This window comes from Clarias gariepinus, chromosome 4 (genome assembly GCF_024256425.1).
Source record: "Clarias gariepinus isolate MV-2021 ecotype Netherlands chromosome 4, CGAR_prim_01v2, whole genome shotgun sequence".
NCBI classification, from domain to species: Eukaryota; Metazoa; Chordata; class Actinopteri; order Siluriformes; family Clariidae; genus Clarias; species Clarias gariepinus.
In genome coordinates, this window is record NC_071103.1 from 3,640,924 (window position 1) to 3,658,544 (window position 17,621).

The 17,621-nt window shown below is 38.7% G+C and overlaps 1 protein-coding gene across 2 annotated transcripts in view; it reads left to right on the plus strand.

Moving 5' to 3' along the window:
- agap3 (ArfGAP with GTPase domain, ankyrin repeat and PH domain 3) overlaps positions 1-6,061 on the plus strand; it is a 128,129-nt gene extending 122,068 nt beyond the window's left edge. For both annotated transcript variants that reach the window (XM_053494235.1, XM_053494234.1), the window contains exons 17-18: positions 4,816-5,071; positions 5,692-6,061. In XM_053494235.1, the coding sequence (XP_053350210.1) occupies positions 4,816-5,071; positions 5,692-5,907 (472 nt within the window). In that variant the 3' untranslated portion in view covers positions 5,908-6,061. The remainder of the gene's footprint in view (positions 1-4,815; positions 5,072-5,691) is intronic.
- Positions 6,062-17,621: the final 11,560 nt, after the last annotated feature.

Consider the following 17,621-nt stretch of genomic DNA (forward strand, 5'->3'; position numbering starts at 1 on the left):
CTAGCAGTTCAGGCCACACCCCTTATTATTATGTCCTAATATAATTTTAACTGATGAGTTAGATAAAAAAATATATTTAAAAAACAACCCTGTACAGTTGTCATGAATGGGAAATCTAGTTATGAAGACCAAAAGCATTTTTAAAGTAAAAAGTTGAACAGTTTAATAAATCAGGATTCACTCACTTTTAAAACCAGCTCCTAGTGGTCATTCAAGGAACTGCATGTGACATTGATTATTTCGCTTTTATTCTTTGGATATTGATGATAGACATTGTAAAAAAAAATCTTATCTAACTAAATACAATATCTTATCTAAAACAATGCTAGTATTGTTTTTAATGTCAGTTTTTAATGATTATTATTATAAAAATTAAAATACCTTTTTCCCCTTAATTAACTGTGATGTGATTCCATTCATATAGCAATGCGTTAATTATCTAACAGTTGTTTTTAGACATTTTTTTAAAAACAGAAAAATTTTTCACACATATATTTATCGTGATTATGATTTGATTTGAGCCTCGGTCATCGAGCCTTCCTTCGTGCGCTGCGTCCTTTCCTTCCTCCACTGTGGTTAAAGCCACCCCTTCGCCGCTGTACGGCACGACCCTGCCTCTCCAGGCCACTCGGCACCTCTGAACCTCCCTGAATGGCTCGCTGTCTCCGAGTGTGCGCTTCATGGGGAGCGAGGGCAGCAGCATGAGGAGGAGGAGGAGGAGGAGGAGGAGAAGGGAAACGGCAGAGGGTTTGTGTTTGTGTGCCGCTGAGTAATTATCCTTGTTTGTCCTGCTGTATTGAGGTGCGCTCATGTGTCACTGACTCGCCGGGCAAATCATTCCACTTGATGAGGTGCAGGGCTTTCTGGGACTTCCTTACATGAGCCAAGTCTTCACCCTATCCTAACCCCTCCCCCTACTTCTTCTTTTTCTTCTTTTGCTTTATTTATCCTTTTTTTCTTTTATTTCTGCATAATTTAGTTGAAATATGGGGTCATTAAGTAATCTATTATGCTAAGGATTTAAGAGGAGAAAGGGGGGAAAGCTCTCTCCATCTATCTCTCTCTTTTGAGTTACTTTTTCAGTGTTTGGATTATTACAGATTTTATTTCTTCTTTTCTTTTTTTTCTGGTGTTGTTTTTGCCCCTGTGTACGCCCGGGCTGTTATCCACGACGCAGTCCCTTCATACACAAAGTTCCTGTTCTGATGAAGTTGATGAATACATTTTCCCTTTTCAAACACTTTCTCTGTCCCCCAAGCAACCCCACGTTTTAGAGCAAGCATGTGTGCCAGGCTGTGTGTGTGTGTGTGTTTGAAGGAAGGGGGTAGCCATAGGCCTGATTTCCTGAATATAACCCCCCAAAAACCCCATGGAGAGTGTCCTCTCAGTCTCATCACTCTTCCTTTTTTTTTTCCAACCCTCCTCTCTTTTTCTCTCCAGCCCAACCCTCCCTCCCTCCTCTCTCCTTTGCTCCCCCCGTCTCTCTTTTGACATGCTAAAGCCGGTCGTTTTTATTTTTCCTTCCTCCTGCCGAGAGGAAGTGTCCTTTTCAAGGCTTCTCGGCTTTCTCCCACAGACCCGCGCGCCGGCCGGGGACTTGTTTGCTTTCGCGGCGCCATTTAAAACACCAGGCAGAGACGAGATCGGCTGCTTTTCACCTTCTTCCTCGCCCTTCTCACTTTTTACACGGCTGACGTGAATATGAGTGGCGCTGACACAAATAAGCCAGTCGACACTTTAACGGGAACACCTGCACGTTCTCAGGCTTTCCTGCTCGTCACAGCTGTAATGACTGGTTACTTAAGCTACAGTGTGGACCTTTTGCTCTATCAAAAAGATGATAGAACTGAATTGTTTTTAGTTTTTCCTCACCATTCTGTATCTGTGTCACTGCATGAAAAAGCTGATGTTTCTATTAAAGTGGCAAGTGATTTCTATATTTGAATATCAGTAATTTTTAGGAAAGCGAGTCACTCGTGAGTTCTCGTCCTAATTGCCTTCAATTAAAATTCCTTCCGGAACAGTTAAGCCCCGCCCCTGCGTTTTTCTCGACCACAAGATGATTCTCTCACTCTGCTGAACGATGTTTGTCCTCTGAAACAGTCATCTTGTCATGTAGGTCTAATCGGCTCGCACTCTCACTCTTGCTCGGCCCTTGACTTCCTGTTCCACAAGGAAACGCCGTCTCAGACTGACGTCTCTCCGACCCTAAGCGCGCAACTCTATTTGGATGTTTGCACAGCAGCTTTTGCGGTTCCACTCGAGCGCACATGTGTGGAACCCCCTTCATCTCCGTCCCAAACCACAGAGCGGCAGAACGTCCGGGGGCCTCTCTCCCTCTCGCTCTCTTTCTTTTTCTCCCTCTCTCTCTGTCGCTTCTTCTCTTTTTACAGTCTCGAGCCTTTTCACTGCCGCCGTATGTTTTCTGTGTGTGAAGCAAAAGAAGAGAAAGATAACAATGGGGTGGGTCTCTCTCAGCACCTCTTCAAAAGAAAAACAAGCTTTGAAAGACTGACTGCTGAGGGTGTGTGTGTCCTCACACACACACACACACACACACACACACACACACCATTGAAGAGCAATTCACTGTAGCCGCAGTCTATTCACTGGCTTTTGTGGCTCGTTCTGAGTAAAGAGCGGCCGGGGACTTTAAGAGGAACGCAGTTAAAGCCTTGGCCTTTTTAATTAGCTCGCTTCCTTTGTCGTGTTACTGACTTTCACAGAGCGCTTGGATACAGGAAATTGCGTACAGTGCGGCAACAAAAACATGTTTGCGTACTGGGGTAAAAAACAACAAAAAAAACCAAACACCTGGGACGACTTCTCCCTTGTTTTTCATAATCTTTGTGGTGTTTCGAAGGTGGACGATGTGCTAGAGAAAATCTTTAGTAAGTTACTTTAACAACGTTACACTTCCAAATCTAGCAGCTTGACCACGCCGTGTAAAGTACCCCAAAGCGCTGACACTGGAGACTCCTTCCATAATTGCTACCTAAACGTCCCACACACAGAATTCCCATAGACTTGACTCATGGCTCGTTTTTCGTCTAGTCTCTCGTCCCTGTGATATTCTGCAGCCAACCCCCACACCCCCAAACCCCCCCCATCCGCTCCCTTTGGTCCAGCGCTCTCTGGCAGCTGACATATCAGCCCGGTCCCCAGTACTCGCCAAGTATTTGGAGTCTCCCCTTATCTCATTGTCCGGGAGATAACAAGGGGGCGTGTTCCAATTCAGACACCATTGTGCCTCCAATCAGCGGCGCCGCAATTAACATGTGACGTGCACGGACACCTTTTGGCTCGGTCCCCGGCACCTCCGGGAAGAGGCGGCTGTGTTACTGACACCTTATTAGTAGTCGGAATTTGCAAGCGGTAAAAGAAGACGTCCTTTTGCTGAGGACGGATACACAAAATCCTCATGCCAAATCTGATCTGTGCACTGTTTGTTTTGTTGTTTATCAGACATGTATTCAATGTAAAAAAAAAAAAAGAGAAAAAGAAAGAAAGAAAAAAGAAAGAGACTCATGGGACTCAGGAATCTCACCCTGTGTCGTTCGCTCATCCAAGTCAAACAAGAGCCCTTTTTAGTCGCCTTATCGCCCAGTGCACGAGGTTGCGGGGTCACTTCGGCACCGAGCATGCTCAGAAATAACCGACTATCGATTCGTATTTTCATGAATGAGGGGTGTTAGATGAAGAGCGCTAGATAGAAGTGTGAAGCTCGAGTACCATCCCGAGCCCCATTCTACCTTCAGTGTCTCCCTTCTTTTCTCTTTTCTTCAGCCCTTCAATCTGGCTGGCTTTGATCCCCCTGAGCCTTGAAGGTCCGGTGTAGATTGGGGAGTCCTTTGTGGGGATGTGCCGAGCAAGAGTGACAGCGGTGACAGCAGCGATAAAAACATGTCCCCCCCTCCTTCCCGTATTGTCCAGCACAGACATGCTGTTCACAATGTGTAACCTTTCGATAGGCGACCAGGGTTTAACCCTCGCACTGCTGAATTTAAGATTAGGACAGCCTGTGTAACGAGGACACTGTAAAGTCCGGGGCAGGCAGTCTTTATCAAAGCTTATAATTAAAACTTGGACAGATTAAGGTCTTGCAAGCCAAGATACTAGATGGGCGTAACCCTCGAATCATGCTTTTCTTCTAATGTAAATAAATGTGTGTCTCATCGTTTTTGAACAGAAATTAATTATATAACATGTCGTTTCTGACATTATGGAGGAATTAGGCATTTGACTGTAACTAGTGTTTAATCACAAGATTGAGTTTTTGTAGCATAAAAAAAGAAAAATCGCTCAGTCGGGAGCTGCTATAGAAAGCACCGCGTTTTTAGTCCAAAACGTGTTTGATTTGGCAAAAGCCTAAAACATAGCGCGAAACTTGGGAGCAACGTTGAAAACGCAGCACGGCGCTGAACAAGCCTTCGCGCGGTAATTTACTGCCAAGCTGTCGAGTGATTAAAAACAACGTGCTTGTCATCGTTTCAGTGTAGCCCTATTAACACGGATTTCATGCATGCATGCCAAATGAAATATGTTCCCGCTTAACGCGCACGCTGGGTAGCGGTGACAGCGCCCCTCGGTCAAAAACACGCAAAAAAAAAAAGTATGCAGATGATACAAAGCGCTCGAACGTTTCCTTTGCAGTAAACGTTGAACAGAAAAAAAATTGAGAGTTGCACAGAAACAGAACTGCACATTTCTTTTTGCACAGCAGGGCCGTTAAAACCTCCTTCCTGGACAGATCTTATGAGTCGTCCACATTTTTGCTAACCGGTTACGAAACGACTCTTGTTCTTTCCAACTTAGGGAGGAGAAGGAACGCTGGATCAGGGCGAAATACGAGCAGAAGCTGTTCCTTTTGGGCCTGCCGCAGTCGGACGTGCCCCTGGGGCAGCAGCTCCTGCGCGGCGTGGTGGAGGACGACTTGAGGATGGTGGTGCTGCTGCTGGCTCACGGCACTAAGGACGAGGTGAACGAGACGTACGGGGACGGGGACGGCCGCACGGCGCTGCACCTCTCCTGCGCCATGGCCAACGTGGTCATCACGCAGCTGCTAATCTGGGTAAGAGCCATGTAGTGCAACATAAAATGAAGGGGGGAAAAAAGGATAGTTTGATTTGATAGATGACTGGCTAAAAGTTTGTGCACCCTTGTGATTTTCCTAGCAGCCTAATACTAATCTATCTAGGGCATAGCTTAACAGACAGTTGATACACAGTTAGTATGATTTGATAGGTGTCTGACTAAAAGTTTGTGTACCCTTGTAATGCTAATCTATCTAGAGCATATCTTAAGCGTGTAGACAGTTTGTCACGTGTTACCATGATGCAGTTGGGCTCTCTGTTGCCTTCGGCTAATAGATAAATAAATAATTGAAATCACATTTGAGCCTGATAATTAAATGCAGTCCAGGAAGCACATACATTCCCAAAGCATAACGCGAGGTTGTTAATGTTACGGTTAATTACGGCTCTTTTATTATCCAATTAAATGAAACTATGCACAGATATTTAATGTACTGGTGTACATACAGTACATACAACCTACAAAAACGATGATCTACATGTGCACATGATGGGTTTTATTTATTTATGTTTTTGATTATTATTTTTTGGATTTGTTAATTATTTCCCTTTTTCTAAATGACTTAATAACCCTCTCATTCTGATTCCATGCTAACAGTATGGTGTGGACGTGAAGAGTCGCGATGCACGTGGTCAGACCCCGCTGTTCTTTGCCCGGCGAGCAGGAAGTCAAGAATGCGTCGACATCCTCATCCAACACGGCTGCCCCTCGGATTCCGGCGGCGCGACGACACCACCAGGGACGCGTCACAACCCCAACGCCAACAACAACAACGGACAGTGCGAGCTTAACCGCAGCATAAGCATCATGTAGATTCCAAACACCGTGCTGTAAGCCTTCAGTGTCTCAGTGCCATAATACTGTGACTTCCTTCCCCCTGCCTTTAGCCATCGCCACACTGTTAGCGTCGTAAAAATCTCCCGTCGTGTCAAATCGATGTTTAACGTTCGCCAGGTCAACCCAGTCCACCACCTCCCCCCCATACCCCCCCCCCCCCCCCCCAAATAAAACCTCTTGATATATTATAAGGATGTGCTGCACTACAACACCGTTAACTCAAACATACAAGAAATGCAGAGAGTCAGGACCAATATGTATGTCGGACATTTTGAGAAATATTTTAGTTAAAAAAAATTTGTCTCTATGCTAATGTTTTTTTTTTCAGACTCAGAAAAAAAAGAATCCTATGTACTGATTAGAGAAAGACGTGAACCTGTTGTATGGTAGAATTCGGTAAGGTGCAGGTCATCGGACGTAATTTTTCCGTCTCATTCCAAACTCGTAGAAGATTTTTTTTTTCTCGCCGTTCATCAAAGCAGATAGCCGCCTAAGAATAGCTCTTCAGCCATGGCTGAAGGACATGATTACCCCGAGCTGAGAATAATACGTCATTATCAGGGCTTTGTGAGACGGATTCGAGAAGGACACTGAAGTGGTCTTCTGACTGTTGGACACTGGGGTCCATGTAAGCATTATATATATATATATATTTATATATATATATATATATATATATATATATATATATATATATATATATATATATAGTGTGTGTGTGTATAATGAACGGAAAGATCTGTTAAGTGACCTACATGTCCCGTGAACGTGTGTGCGTGCTTAGAGAATGCTCATTTTACCTCCTCCATACTTGATTATGCATCGACACGGGCGTTTTGCATTTTGTACCGATGAAGAATGAGCGGATTCGAGACGGTACGACGCGGTATCACATACAGAATTGTGTATATAGTAGCTTGTATTTTCCTCTGACTGCCTCATCCTACCATTTAGGTGCTAAACGATTTAGCAAAAAAACAAAAAAAAAAGCTTGACCCACGTCGTTGCCTCTCTAGTGACTTTTCAACAGGATGTAAGCTGTTGCTGGTAAACGAAAAAAAAAAAGAGAGTTCCTGATTAGCCATGATAGTCAAATGTTTTTTTTTTATTTTATTTTTTTTATGAAACACTACGTAGATTCATCTCAAGTCATATTAATGAGCTATGAGGGGAAAGAAGTAGCAGAGTTGGATGTTTTCAAATCTGATGGATTTGCCAAATCAGAAAATAAATCATGTTAATACTTCTTTTTTTTTTCCTTTTTCTTCAAAATACCATGCAGTATTTTTCATGCAGAATTTGCCATTCTGTTAATCGTTTAAAACAGTCACATTTACATAAGTTTTGGTTTGTAAACAAGGTTCAGTTTGTACATATGCAAAGGTGCCAACATTGACAGTTTTTATCATGCTGGAAAATTTCCAGCGCTCACGAATCTCAAACCATGGCAGCGACCTGAAACTGATCCAAAGCGTTTTTTTTTTTGGACAGAAAAAAAAAAAAAAAAAAAATTCTATGTTCTTCTAAGCTCACTGTGGTGCGCACACATTTCTGTATTATTAATCCTCACCTGGTACGACTAGAAACCAATCCATAGTCTTAAAACAGCCTGGGCAGAAACCCTAATGTTGGATGAGTGATGGGATGATGTTGTGATGACGTTTATGATTAATGTCTATGAAATAGAGTTGAGATAATGCAGAATGAATAACCCAAGCACAGCGTTAAAAATACAACCTCAAAACAACAATTTTTTTATTTGAAGCATTTATGCCATTTGGCCACCATTGGCGACTACATCTACGGACCCTTAAGTTTCTAACAGGCTTTAGAATTCTGATTAGAGACACGACAGCGTCCCACACACACCGTGTGTACAGGTATCTCATGTTGCACATCTCTTATTGATGTATCAGTGCCTCTGTTTCATTTTATTACTATTGATATAAGTCATGCAGTGCTCTCACTGGAGTTCCAGTCCATCAGTTTTATATTAATTTGGTTTTAAAATCGTTTTTTCCAACAACGTTGTGTTAGGGATATTGGTTCAACGTTATGCCAGCATCATGTAGTCAACGTTGTTCCAACATCATTTTATTAAAGTCATTTTAACTTTCAAATACAACCTGATACTAATTTTGTCCGAACATCCATAATGTTGCCAAATTAACGTCAAAACAACATTGTGACAACCATTAATTCACAAACACTGTACTGTACGTTTGTACTTCACTTGCCCTTTGACCTCTTTGATACAGCCAAAGTTTTTAGTAGAATGTGATCTTTGCACTCGTGAACTGTTATTAAACTATTCCTGAAAACACCGTCTGTGACCTTGTTCCAAAACTTACGGAGCCCCTAAAGGGCTCTTTTTTTTTTTTTTTTTTTTTTTTTAACACGTCCATTTCTGGTGCATACCAGAGAATTATTATTATTTTATACTCCTGTCCCTTCAGGCATTCCGTTAAAAAACTAGCCTGATCTGTGGTTAAAGAAAAAGCTAACAGAAGACACAACCCCTGCGAGGCTGCTAGAGGACAAGGCAGTTCACATTTGTATCTGGCAGCGTGTATATTCACTTCTGACCTTAGCTAACGTTGGTGTGTAAATTCACAAGTCATGTATTGTGAGCTCATTTAAAGTGGGCGGAGCTATATTGTGTTTTGTCCGCTCAAAATCAAACATCACACAAAGCTTTTGTCACCTCATCCACCGATATGCGCTGAATAAAAGGGTTTAAACTAGTGTTAATAAATTTGATCTCTCTACCTGCTGGTATTGTTTGGCACCTTCAGTGTTGGCACCTTTGCATCTGAACTTTATGACATTCTTAGATTTTACTCTACTTCGAACATTTAGAAAAATGCGGCTGTGTATTTGTTTCTGATCGACTCGAGAGCTGGCGCACTAACCGGACGGCTCTAAACGGACTCGACTTGTGGAAGAACCTGCACACTTCTATTTAGTTTTTTTTTCCCAAGAGAGCATTTTAGCCCTCTTTTCAGTTGACCTTTTTTTTTTCCTCCTCAGTACCATGCATTAGTCTCAATGTGCCTGTTATCACATTGCCTGACTTGTCAAAGGTACTTTTTGTGTATAATGATGTACATTTGACATATTTATAAAATGATGCCGGATGTAAATATGTTTTTTTTGTTGTTGTTATTATTGCTTTTATTAAATGGTTTGTCCTTTTTATTTTTATTTTTTCCCTCTTCAATTTTTTTCCATTGTTTATACATAATGAAGTGACTTCATGAGTGTGTGCTCGGATGCTTGGCTGACTATTGACATAATAAACACTCGAATAAAATGATTTATACCATAGCACACCCAAGTGTTGTTCTTTCATTAATCAGTTTGTTCATTATGGAAAAAAAATGATGGGTAATAGTTAATCACAAAGAGATGAGCATGTTGTGTGTGGGTATATATATATGTAGATAGATAGATAGATAGATAGATAGATGTGTATGTATGAGCTCCCCCCTTCCCTCCCTCCATTAGGATTTCTGCATTTTTTTTTTTTTTTTTTAAACTTCTGTCAAGTGTCTATTCCTGCATCAGGTCTCTGGTTCTAGACTCACAACGATCTTGACTGTACGAATGTACGAATTCATGAACCAGCGTTATCTACTGCTTCATTCATGTTTTATTTCTTAACCTCATCCTTGGCATCCTTCCTCTTTAATTTTAGCCAGCTCGTTTTTCCCCCTCTCGACTTCCCTCGTCAGAAATCTGAGTGTCTCACCTTCTCCCTGCTGTTTGCCTTCACCTATCTCTCTTTCAGTCTCTTCTCACAATCTCTGCCTGCTGTGCTCTCTGCATCCCTCTTCTCTCTCTCCCTCTCGCTTTCTCCTCCGACAATCCCCCCCCCCCCACCCCTTGCGTTAATTTGCTTGAGAATGCATTAGCCGTAATGAGAGCCGAAGGCCGAGGGAATCCTCCAGGGTTCCATTAATCATTGCTCCTCAGACAGCCAACCTTGATTACAAGTGGCAAGAAATTCATTAGAGCCGCGCCTCTGACAACTTTTATCTCCGCCACTGGATCTGACTCATTAGGCAGCCAAATTAAGGCTATGATGGCCCTGATGAAATTCATCGCTTGTTTATCTTGTGCGATTCGATGCATCTGCCCATATTTTCAGGCTCGTGGGCGTCCTCCACGCAACCCCCCCCCCCAACCTCCACCCTTCCATCCCCCCTCCCCCCAACACCACTACCGGCACCGCATCCCACCCCAGACGATCCTTAGGATCCAGACCTCCTTTGATGATTGATCCTGCTGCGTAGGAGAACCTGCTTCTGCTCTGAGGAGTACCTTGGCATTGTGGACTTGTTGGGTAATGATACAAAGGTGAAAAACACAATGATTGTGTAGTTTTTTTTTTTTAGTAACAGGATGGTGCAGAGGGGTACAGTTGCTGCCTTGAAGCTCCAATCCAAAATCCTAAGGTTTCCTTTAGAGGTTACCTTCTGGGTGGTGTCAAGAGGTGGTGTACCTTCTGCGTGGTGGTCTTCCTGTTGGTTTCCTCCCATCTCCGAAAAAGGTGGATTGACGAAGCTAAGTTTTCTGTAGGGATGAACTGAGTAAGAGTTGTTCCTCCAGACGTTCCTAGCTTCCAGATCCACCACTTCCAGTGGGTTTAGTCTTATTGATAGGATGGTGTTCCCAAAAAATTTCATCTTCGCATAGGGAGAACAAGGTTAGAACACCCATCAAGCAACCTTTTCCTTCACGCACTTCCAGGAGAATCATAAACCTGACCAGCAAGAATTCTAAAGGATTTATTTTTACTCATTAATTTATTCATTTAGTTCATTAGCCAATGTTGTATATTTAGAAAAAGTAAATCTTTGAGGAAACCTACTGCAATTATACAATCAGCCTAATTCTCCCAATTAGCATGCTAATAAATGAAAAAGCTGACTTGAAATTGTATAAGATGAACACAAAGGGAGGTTTTCCCCGTATTTTGAAAGCTTTTATAAATGTTCTTACACATGAACTCTTGCCACAATTTTATGTCTTTTTTCAGTCAGGGTTTTTGGGATGTTCTCTTGAGTATGAGTATAATGCTAAACTCATTGGTGGCAGGTAAGGTTGTATTGCTTCGATTTAGAAGACACAGTAGTGTTATACCCACTTTCACATTTTTGCTAAGTCTTAAAAATGAATGTTTATTGCTTTATGTTTTTTTTTTTTTTTTTTTTTTAGCATTTTTCAACCCTGCTAATCCTTGCTAACCGCACAAGAAAATTAAGGACATTGTAAAGGTTTATTGAAGAGAACTGAAGAAGACTTCATTGGAAAAGTCGGATGGTGCGGCTCGCTGTTGAACCTCTCGACTTTGGGTCCAAGTAAAACGATAGAGTGAATAAACGTGTACTGCGAATCGCATGTTTCATGGACAACCCGTGGGGAACACTAAGAGATTCAAAGACGAATGAGAAGAATTTTTTTATTTTTTTGTACTTTGACTAAGTTTCATTTCAGGGTATGTTGTAGATACAGTGGTCTGGGGAAATGTTTTCTAAAGGCTGTAGATTTTATAGGATTTATTAAAGTATTAATGTGGCAAGGTATTTAGCTATTTAGTATTTAGGAAACTTTATCAGTGTTCAAAATGTCACAGGTAAATATTATTAGCCTAGATTTTACACACACATTGTAATGGGACCCTAATTCTGGAGTCACCTACATTTCATTATAATAATGTCGACCTTCATCTGTTATAAGTACAACACTGTAATGGGATAAATTGACTATCATTAGAGAGTTTTACATTAATTAGAGTTGTTTAAAAGCTTATTTTTGTAGGTACTTTCAAATTTATACGATGTGCCAATGTTATCATCATCAGTGCAGCTTTGGTTCACAGTTCGCATAAAAGCCTGATAATTTCCCTGAGTCTGTACATTTTTATGATGTCCAGGCACTAAAGTGTTTATCTGCAGATGGTTGAAGTGTTTGTTTAAGAGCTATGGGGTGTGTTTTCACGTCTTGGTGTTATATTTTGTCCTCGCCATTAGCGCTTATGTAAAAGCTTCTTCATGGACACGGCTAACTGCTAATGACTGAGCGGAGGTGTGTCAGAAACCATGATTATTAGCCTTCGTAATTTGTGTCTAAAGGTATTAAAGTTGACAACATTTTTGGGGAGGGAAAGGGTAATGTAATGTAATGACCTTCACAAAGGAGGATAACTACATTTTAGGCTTTAAAACGTACTCAGCTGCTAAAGTAGGGGAGCAAGTTGAATCCTGTGGTGCCAGAGCAAAGTAGCTTAAAAGTGTGCTTAAAAAAACATCTAGAAGTCACCAGATGATACAATCTTTATCTGAAAATGTATTATATGAAGAAAGAAGACAATTCTTTGTCTGAAGACAAAATTCTGACAATTCTGAAGACATTGAAATTTAGTTTTATCAAAATAGAAAATGCATGAGGAATAAAAAAGCTCATAGATGTGCTGTTACTATTCCAATCCTGCCCCAAATGCTTTTTATTCCTATAAAATTTCGATGGATGTACGAGATGTAATGCACAAGTGGGCATAACGTTGGTATTAACTGACATTGGTCATTCGAATTGGACATGTTGGTAGAGTATCTCTTCTCAAAATGGAGACTATATTGAGTAGTACCTTTGTATTTTGGAAGAGGTACTCCACCAACTTGTGTAGTTTGTGTGACCTATGTCAGTAAATAAAATAACATACAATTTGTAATTTACTATTACATATGTGCTTACAGTAACAGTAAAAATTGTATTCAGAATATATTATTAAAGTTTTTGGCCCTATTTGCATATACATGAAATAAGACATAAAATGCTTGTTTATTTGCACCAGGAAAGGAAATAAATTAATGAAGAAATATATATATATATATATATATATATATATATATATATTTTAAATAAGCATGATTTGAACTATTGCATGAATCTATAAGTAAAACTACAGCATTGCTATCTTTTAAACTGCTGTCCCACATGAGGGCTATTCTTTTTAAAAAGTGTTTAGTGCTACTTTACCTTGCCGACTCCATTACTGTCTATTACTCCTTCTTTTCGACTGTGTCAGCCATGTTTCTTCCTGGAATGTTGCCATGACCCATGAGTCACAAAAGCAAGTATGCTTTTTGGAAACATTCAATGATTTTTTTGCACAATGAAATTTTTTACAATGAAAATTTGCACTTTTTTTTTTTTACTGTACTTAATTTATTTATTATTATATAAATATTTTTTTTTCTTTTACCATTTATTTGTTAGTTTAAATTTGTTTTTACCTTTTATTTGTTTTACCCTAAATAAACATTCAGCCTTTAAAATAATAATATACTTATTAAGATTCTTTAAGGTAACATATTAACTGTGAATACATCTTTAACATTACTAGACAGACTAGTTCCTGGTTTGATTTTTGTTATAAAAGTGGTAATGATTTCTCGTTCTCAGGCTGACATGTTGCAGAAAAACACATTCCTTAGTCCTGAAGGCTTCAGCTTCATCTCTGACTGTTGCACTGGAGACTCCTTCCATAAACGTTAAATTTCTCTTCACAGAATACTTCATCATATGAATTACTTCTTATTGGCAAATAGTCTATACTAGAATACTGTGATTACTTTTCATTTCTTTAAAGCAGTACTAATGAGTAGTTGGTATAAAGACACAAAGGAAATGGTTACAAATGACTGCAGTCACTTGCTTTTATAACTATTGCCAGAAAGAAACATTAAAATCAAGAGCAACAAAATGCACTAGTGGGAAAAACACTGGTGATTAGTGATCGGTTTGGCAAAGATGTTGACTCACAAAACTGTGATTTAAATATTAATGGTGAGCGGGTTCTAAATTGTTGCAAAATCATTGTTAAACAAGTTGGCACCTTTGGTTGTTGCATAGATCAGATGTTAACATTATCATTTACTCCAGCCATTAAGCTACAGTGGTGACGATCAGGCTCAGTAGCAAAACAACACCAGCTTAAAGACAGCTCTGAAGAAATTCCCATCAAAAGAGTAATTTTTAGAAATTTAAATATTTTTTTGTAATTATCTCTTCATTTTTTTCTATGCGTATGAACCAATAACAGGTTAATTTAGATCACTGACTTTTAGCTAGCATAACTGATGGTCACCAAGGTTTGATGGTTGACAGTGTGGGGTCAGTTGTCACATTGTCCCCAATGCAAGGGTTTAAGATGTTTATTAACATGCAAAAGAGGTTCCAACTTACTTGAAAAATGATCTCTGTCCTGGAATACTTTGTGGCACAAGCATGAAGCTTAAACACCCGAGTGTGTCCCGTGTTTGAAGTGTACAGTTCCAAACATTTATGCACACCTTTAAGAATATGTTTTAGCAAAGTAAGTGTTTCATCTCTACTACCTGTTTGCACATGCTATTTTTTACATATTGAAACATGCAACTGCAACTCATTGTTGTTTGGTTTAATTTTATACGTCTAGTTATATTAACATAAAAACATTGTGTTTATTTGAAATAATTAACAGATTAAGGTATTATTAGTCATATATATATATATGAGTGAGTGTCAGATTACAACTTCACTCTTCCCTGAAATGATGACGTCTTTTTTTTAAATAAGAATCTAATGATCATGAATTATGTTTTCTTATCCATGAGATAGCAAAGTTGTTCTGCATTGTGGTAACTTGTGTAACTACGACTTAATAGGTTGTAGAAGGTCGTACTAATACACCTTCCAATTAGCCTAATTATTTGGAGGCAACTGAGTTGACATGATGGTGACTTGTGAACAATGTGTCCACTGGTTCAATTCGTTTATCTCATTAATGGTTACTAAATACAAATAAATTGATGATAAATAATCAATCTTAACAGGAGGCCATGTACTAAATATGACGTTGCACAGTAGATTAGGTCGTGAGCTCGAAGTACGCTATAAGTGCAAATCAAATAATAATTCGTGCCCACGAGCTATTTAAAAAAAAAAAAAAAAAAAAGACAGAAAAAAAAAGCAACGACGTGATCCTGTACATCACCAGTCTCTTTCTAGCAAGCATTTCCACGCGGTTTGGTTTAATAACCACTTGTGTTAAAAATAGAATAGTTGACACGAGTTAAGTCGTTACCAGTAGATATATCTCGAGAAATATAACCTCGGTATTACATTCACTCATGGCCACACCTTGTCACCTAAGCGGATCCGAACCAAATAATTATCTGGAGGTGATGTACGACGCTGTCACGACGTATTAAGTCGTGCCTACAAGCTGTTAAAAATAAATATATAAGAGAGAGTTCAACATTTCGTGAGCTAATTGTATGACTTTTTGAAAGGTGCGTGTATCGTAGTGTAGTCGTACATTAGACCTAATCATCAACAAGTATAATTTAGGACATTTTTTAAGAGTGTATTCCAAAAATAATCATACTACATAATGCACTATTCTTTTTGTTTTTGTTTTTTGTTTTTTTAATATTTTGGTGCTTTGAAGTTCAGACGTACAAACTGGTGAAAATTTTACAAATAATGCAACGTTATTTACACAACATAATACACCTGACCGTGGAACAGTAGTAAGTACCCGAGGGTGTGGGGCACTATTCCAGCCATACACACTAGTACCCAGTTAGAGGATGGAGGTAAAGTGGTGGGGAGAAAGTTTTTTTTTTTTTTTTTTTTTTTTTTACAGGAAACAAAACAGGCTGATCATCCATGAATTAAACCACTGTTTTGTTCAATTAAGCCCTAAAAATCTTACATTACATAAATTAATTAAATAAAATTAGTATGCAGGATGATAATATAAAAGAGGCTATTTGGCTACATTTTGTTTTCATCTATCACTTGAACTTGTCGTGTCAATCAAATTGTCCATTATTGTTTTTTTTTTTTGGACATACTCAGAGAGCTGAAGAGAAGGAGAGAAAGAAACAGAAAGCTTGAGAGAGAGTGATGGATGTTAAAGATCATTACTGTTAGGTGAATATGACCAATGTAGAAATCCATCACTCTTCTCTCTGACAACATGGCCTCCTAAAGAGAGACAAATGAGTCTCGTACTCATTAACACAATCTCTCTCTCTCTCCCTCTTTTTCTCGCTCTCTGTTTATTCACGTGCAAAAATCATAATGGTACAATGATTTTAAAGTGTTGTGTTTAGATGTCATTACCTTAACATGTATAGTCAGTGTTTCGGATATTGAAAAGTTGTTATCCGTCCTAAATAAAGTGGTTAAATAAATTAAACTGAACTAGGGGACATGCAAAAAAACAAAAACAAAAAAAAAAACATAATTTACATATAGGGATTTTATGTGTATAATTAGAAGTTAGAAAATAAAATTAGAAGATTAGCCTATTTGAGAGATAAATTGTTATAAAATTTGTATTATTTTTTTTATTAGAAAGCTGTTTTAATTTTTTTAAGAGAATTTATAGCAATGTGCAACCTGGAGAAAATTTCATGACAACATTCATTTAAAATGCATTTGAATTGTGATGGTAACTGGTAATTCTATTATTTAGCTTTAAAATGTAATTTTGCTTCTTTGACTTGAATTATGGTTAAGTCCGACAAAAAAACCCGGAGAAAAAATATATATAATAAAACATATAAAAACACATTTTAGATGAACAACATTCAGCATTCAGGCTATAGCTGAACTTGAACACAACAACCAAAACTCTAAGCATTTTGTTTTGTTTTCTTCCGAGCAAAGGATTTTTTTTAATTAACGGCCAAAAAGAATGCAACCTAAATAAACATTTTCGTGAAACTATTTGGAGATAAAACATTTCTTAACGCAGAAGACGTGGGAATATATATAATACTACTAATAATAAATAAACAAATAAATATCATATACATTTTGAACAGAACGACAGCCTTTTAGTGGTTTAACCTCCTTCTTTAAATTTTATTCGAATTTGTGTTAGTTATATTCCAAATGTTTTAGGCTTGCAATTTAACAAATGAACCATAATACCTCCTGAACACCAGGCTTTGTATATAATAATAATAATAATAATAATAATAATAATAATAATAAACATGTTTTCTTCTTCGCTATTTTAAAAGAGAAATAAATCCTTGTTCTCCTCCAAACTAATCCCGCCATGCATGTTAACAACATATCAATTAATCTGTTGGTTAATTACGTTCTACGTCATCCTGCCTAATTTAAGTCTTGATGGACTCATTACTCATAATTACGCCAATAACGTGTCGCGGTTACAGTCAGACTTTTTTTTCTTCTTTTGCTTTATGTCATGTCTGCTTGCATTTCCCCCCTCGCCTTGAAGTCTAGAAGCAGAACTATAGCCCTGGATGTCAGGAACTGTTGATTTATTTCACTGTTTCCTGCATTATTTTTTCACAATTAAGTGGTCTCTAAAGACCATGGTGCTGCTGATGATACTGATGATTATGATGATAATGATGATGACACATGGAGGAACACATGCAAAATGTGTGAACAACATAAAAAAAAAATCCCGACCTTTTTCCAAGCCATACAATGGGAACCATAAACATGCAGATAAAACCAACTCGACTGAAACTGATAAATACTTTTTGTTTGTTTAAAAACGTCCTTTTTAACAATTTTTCTTTTATAGTGCACATGGGCGTGTCGTTAGACACATTTTTCTATTTACACATTATGTACAAACAATAAATTAAAGA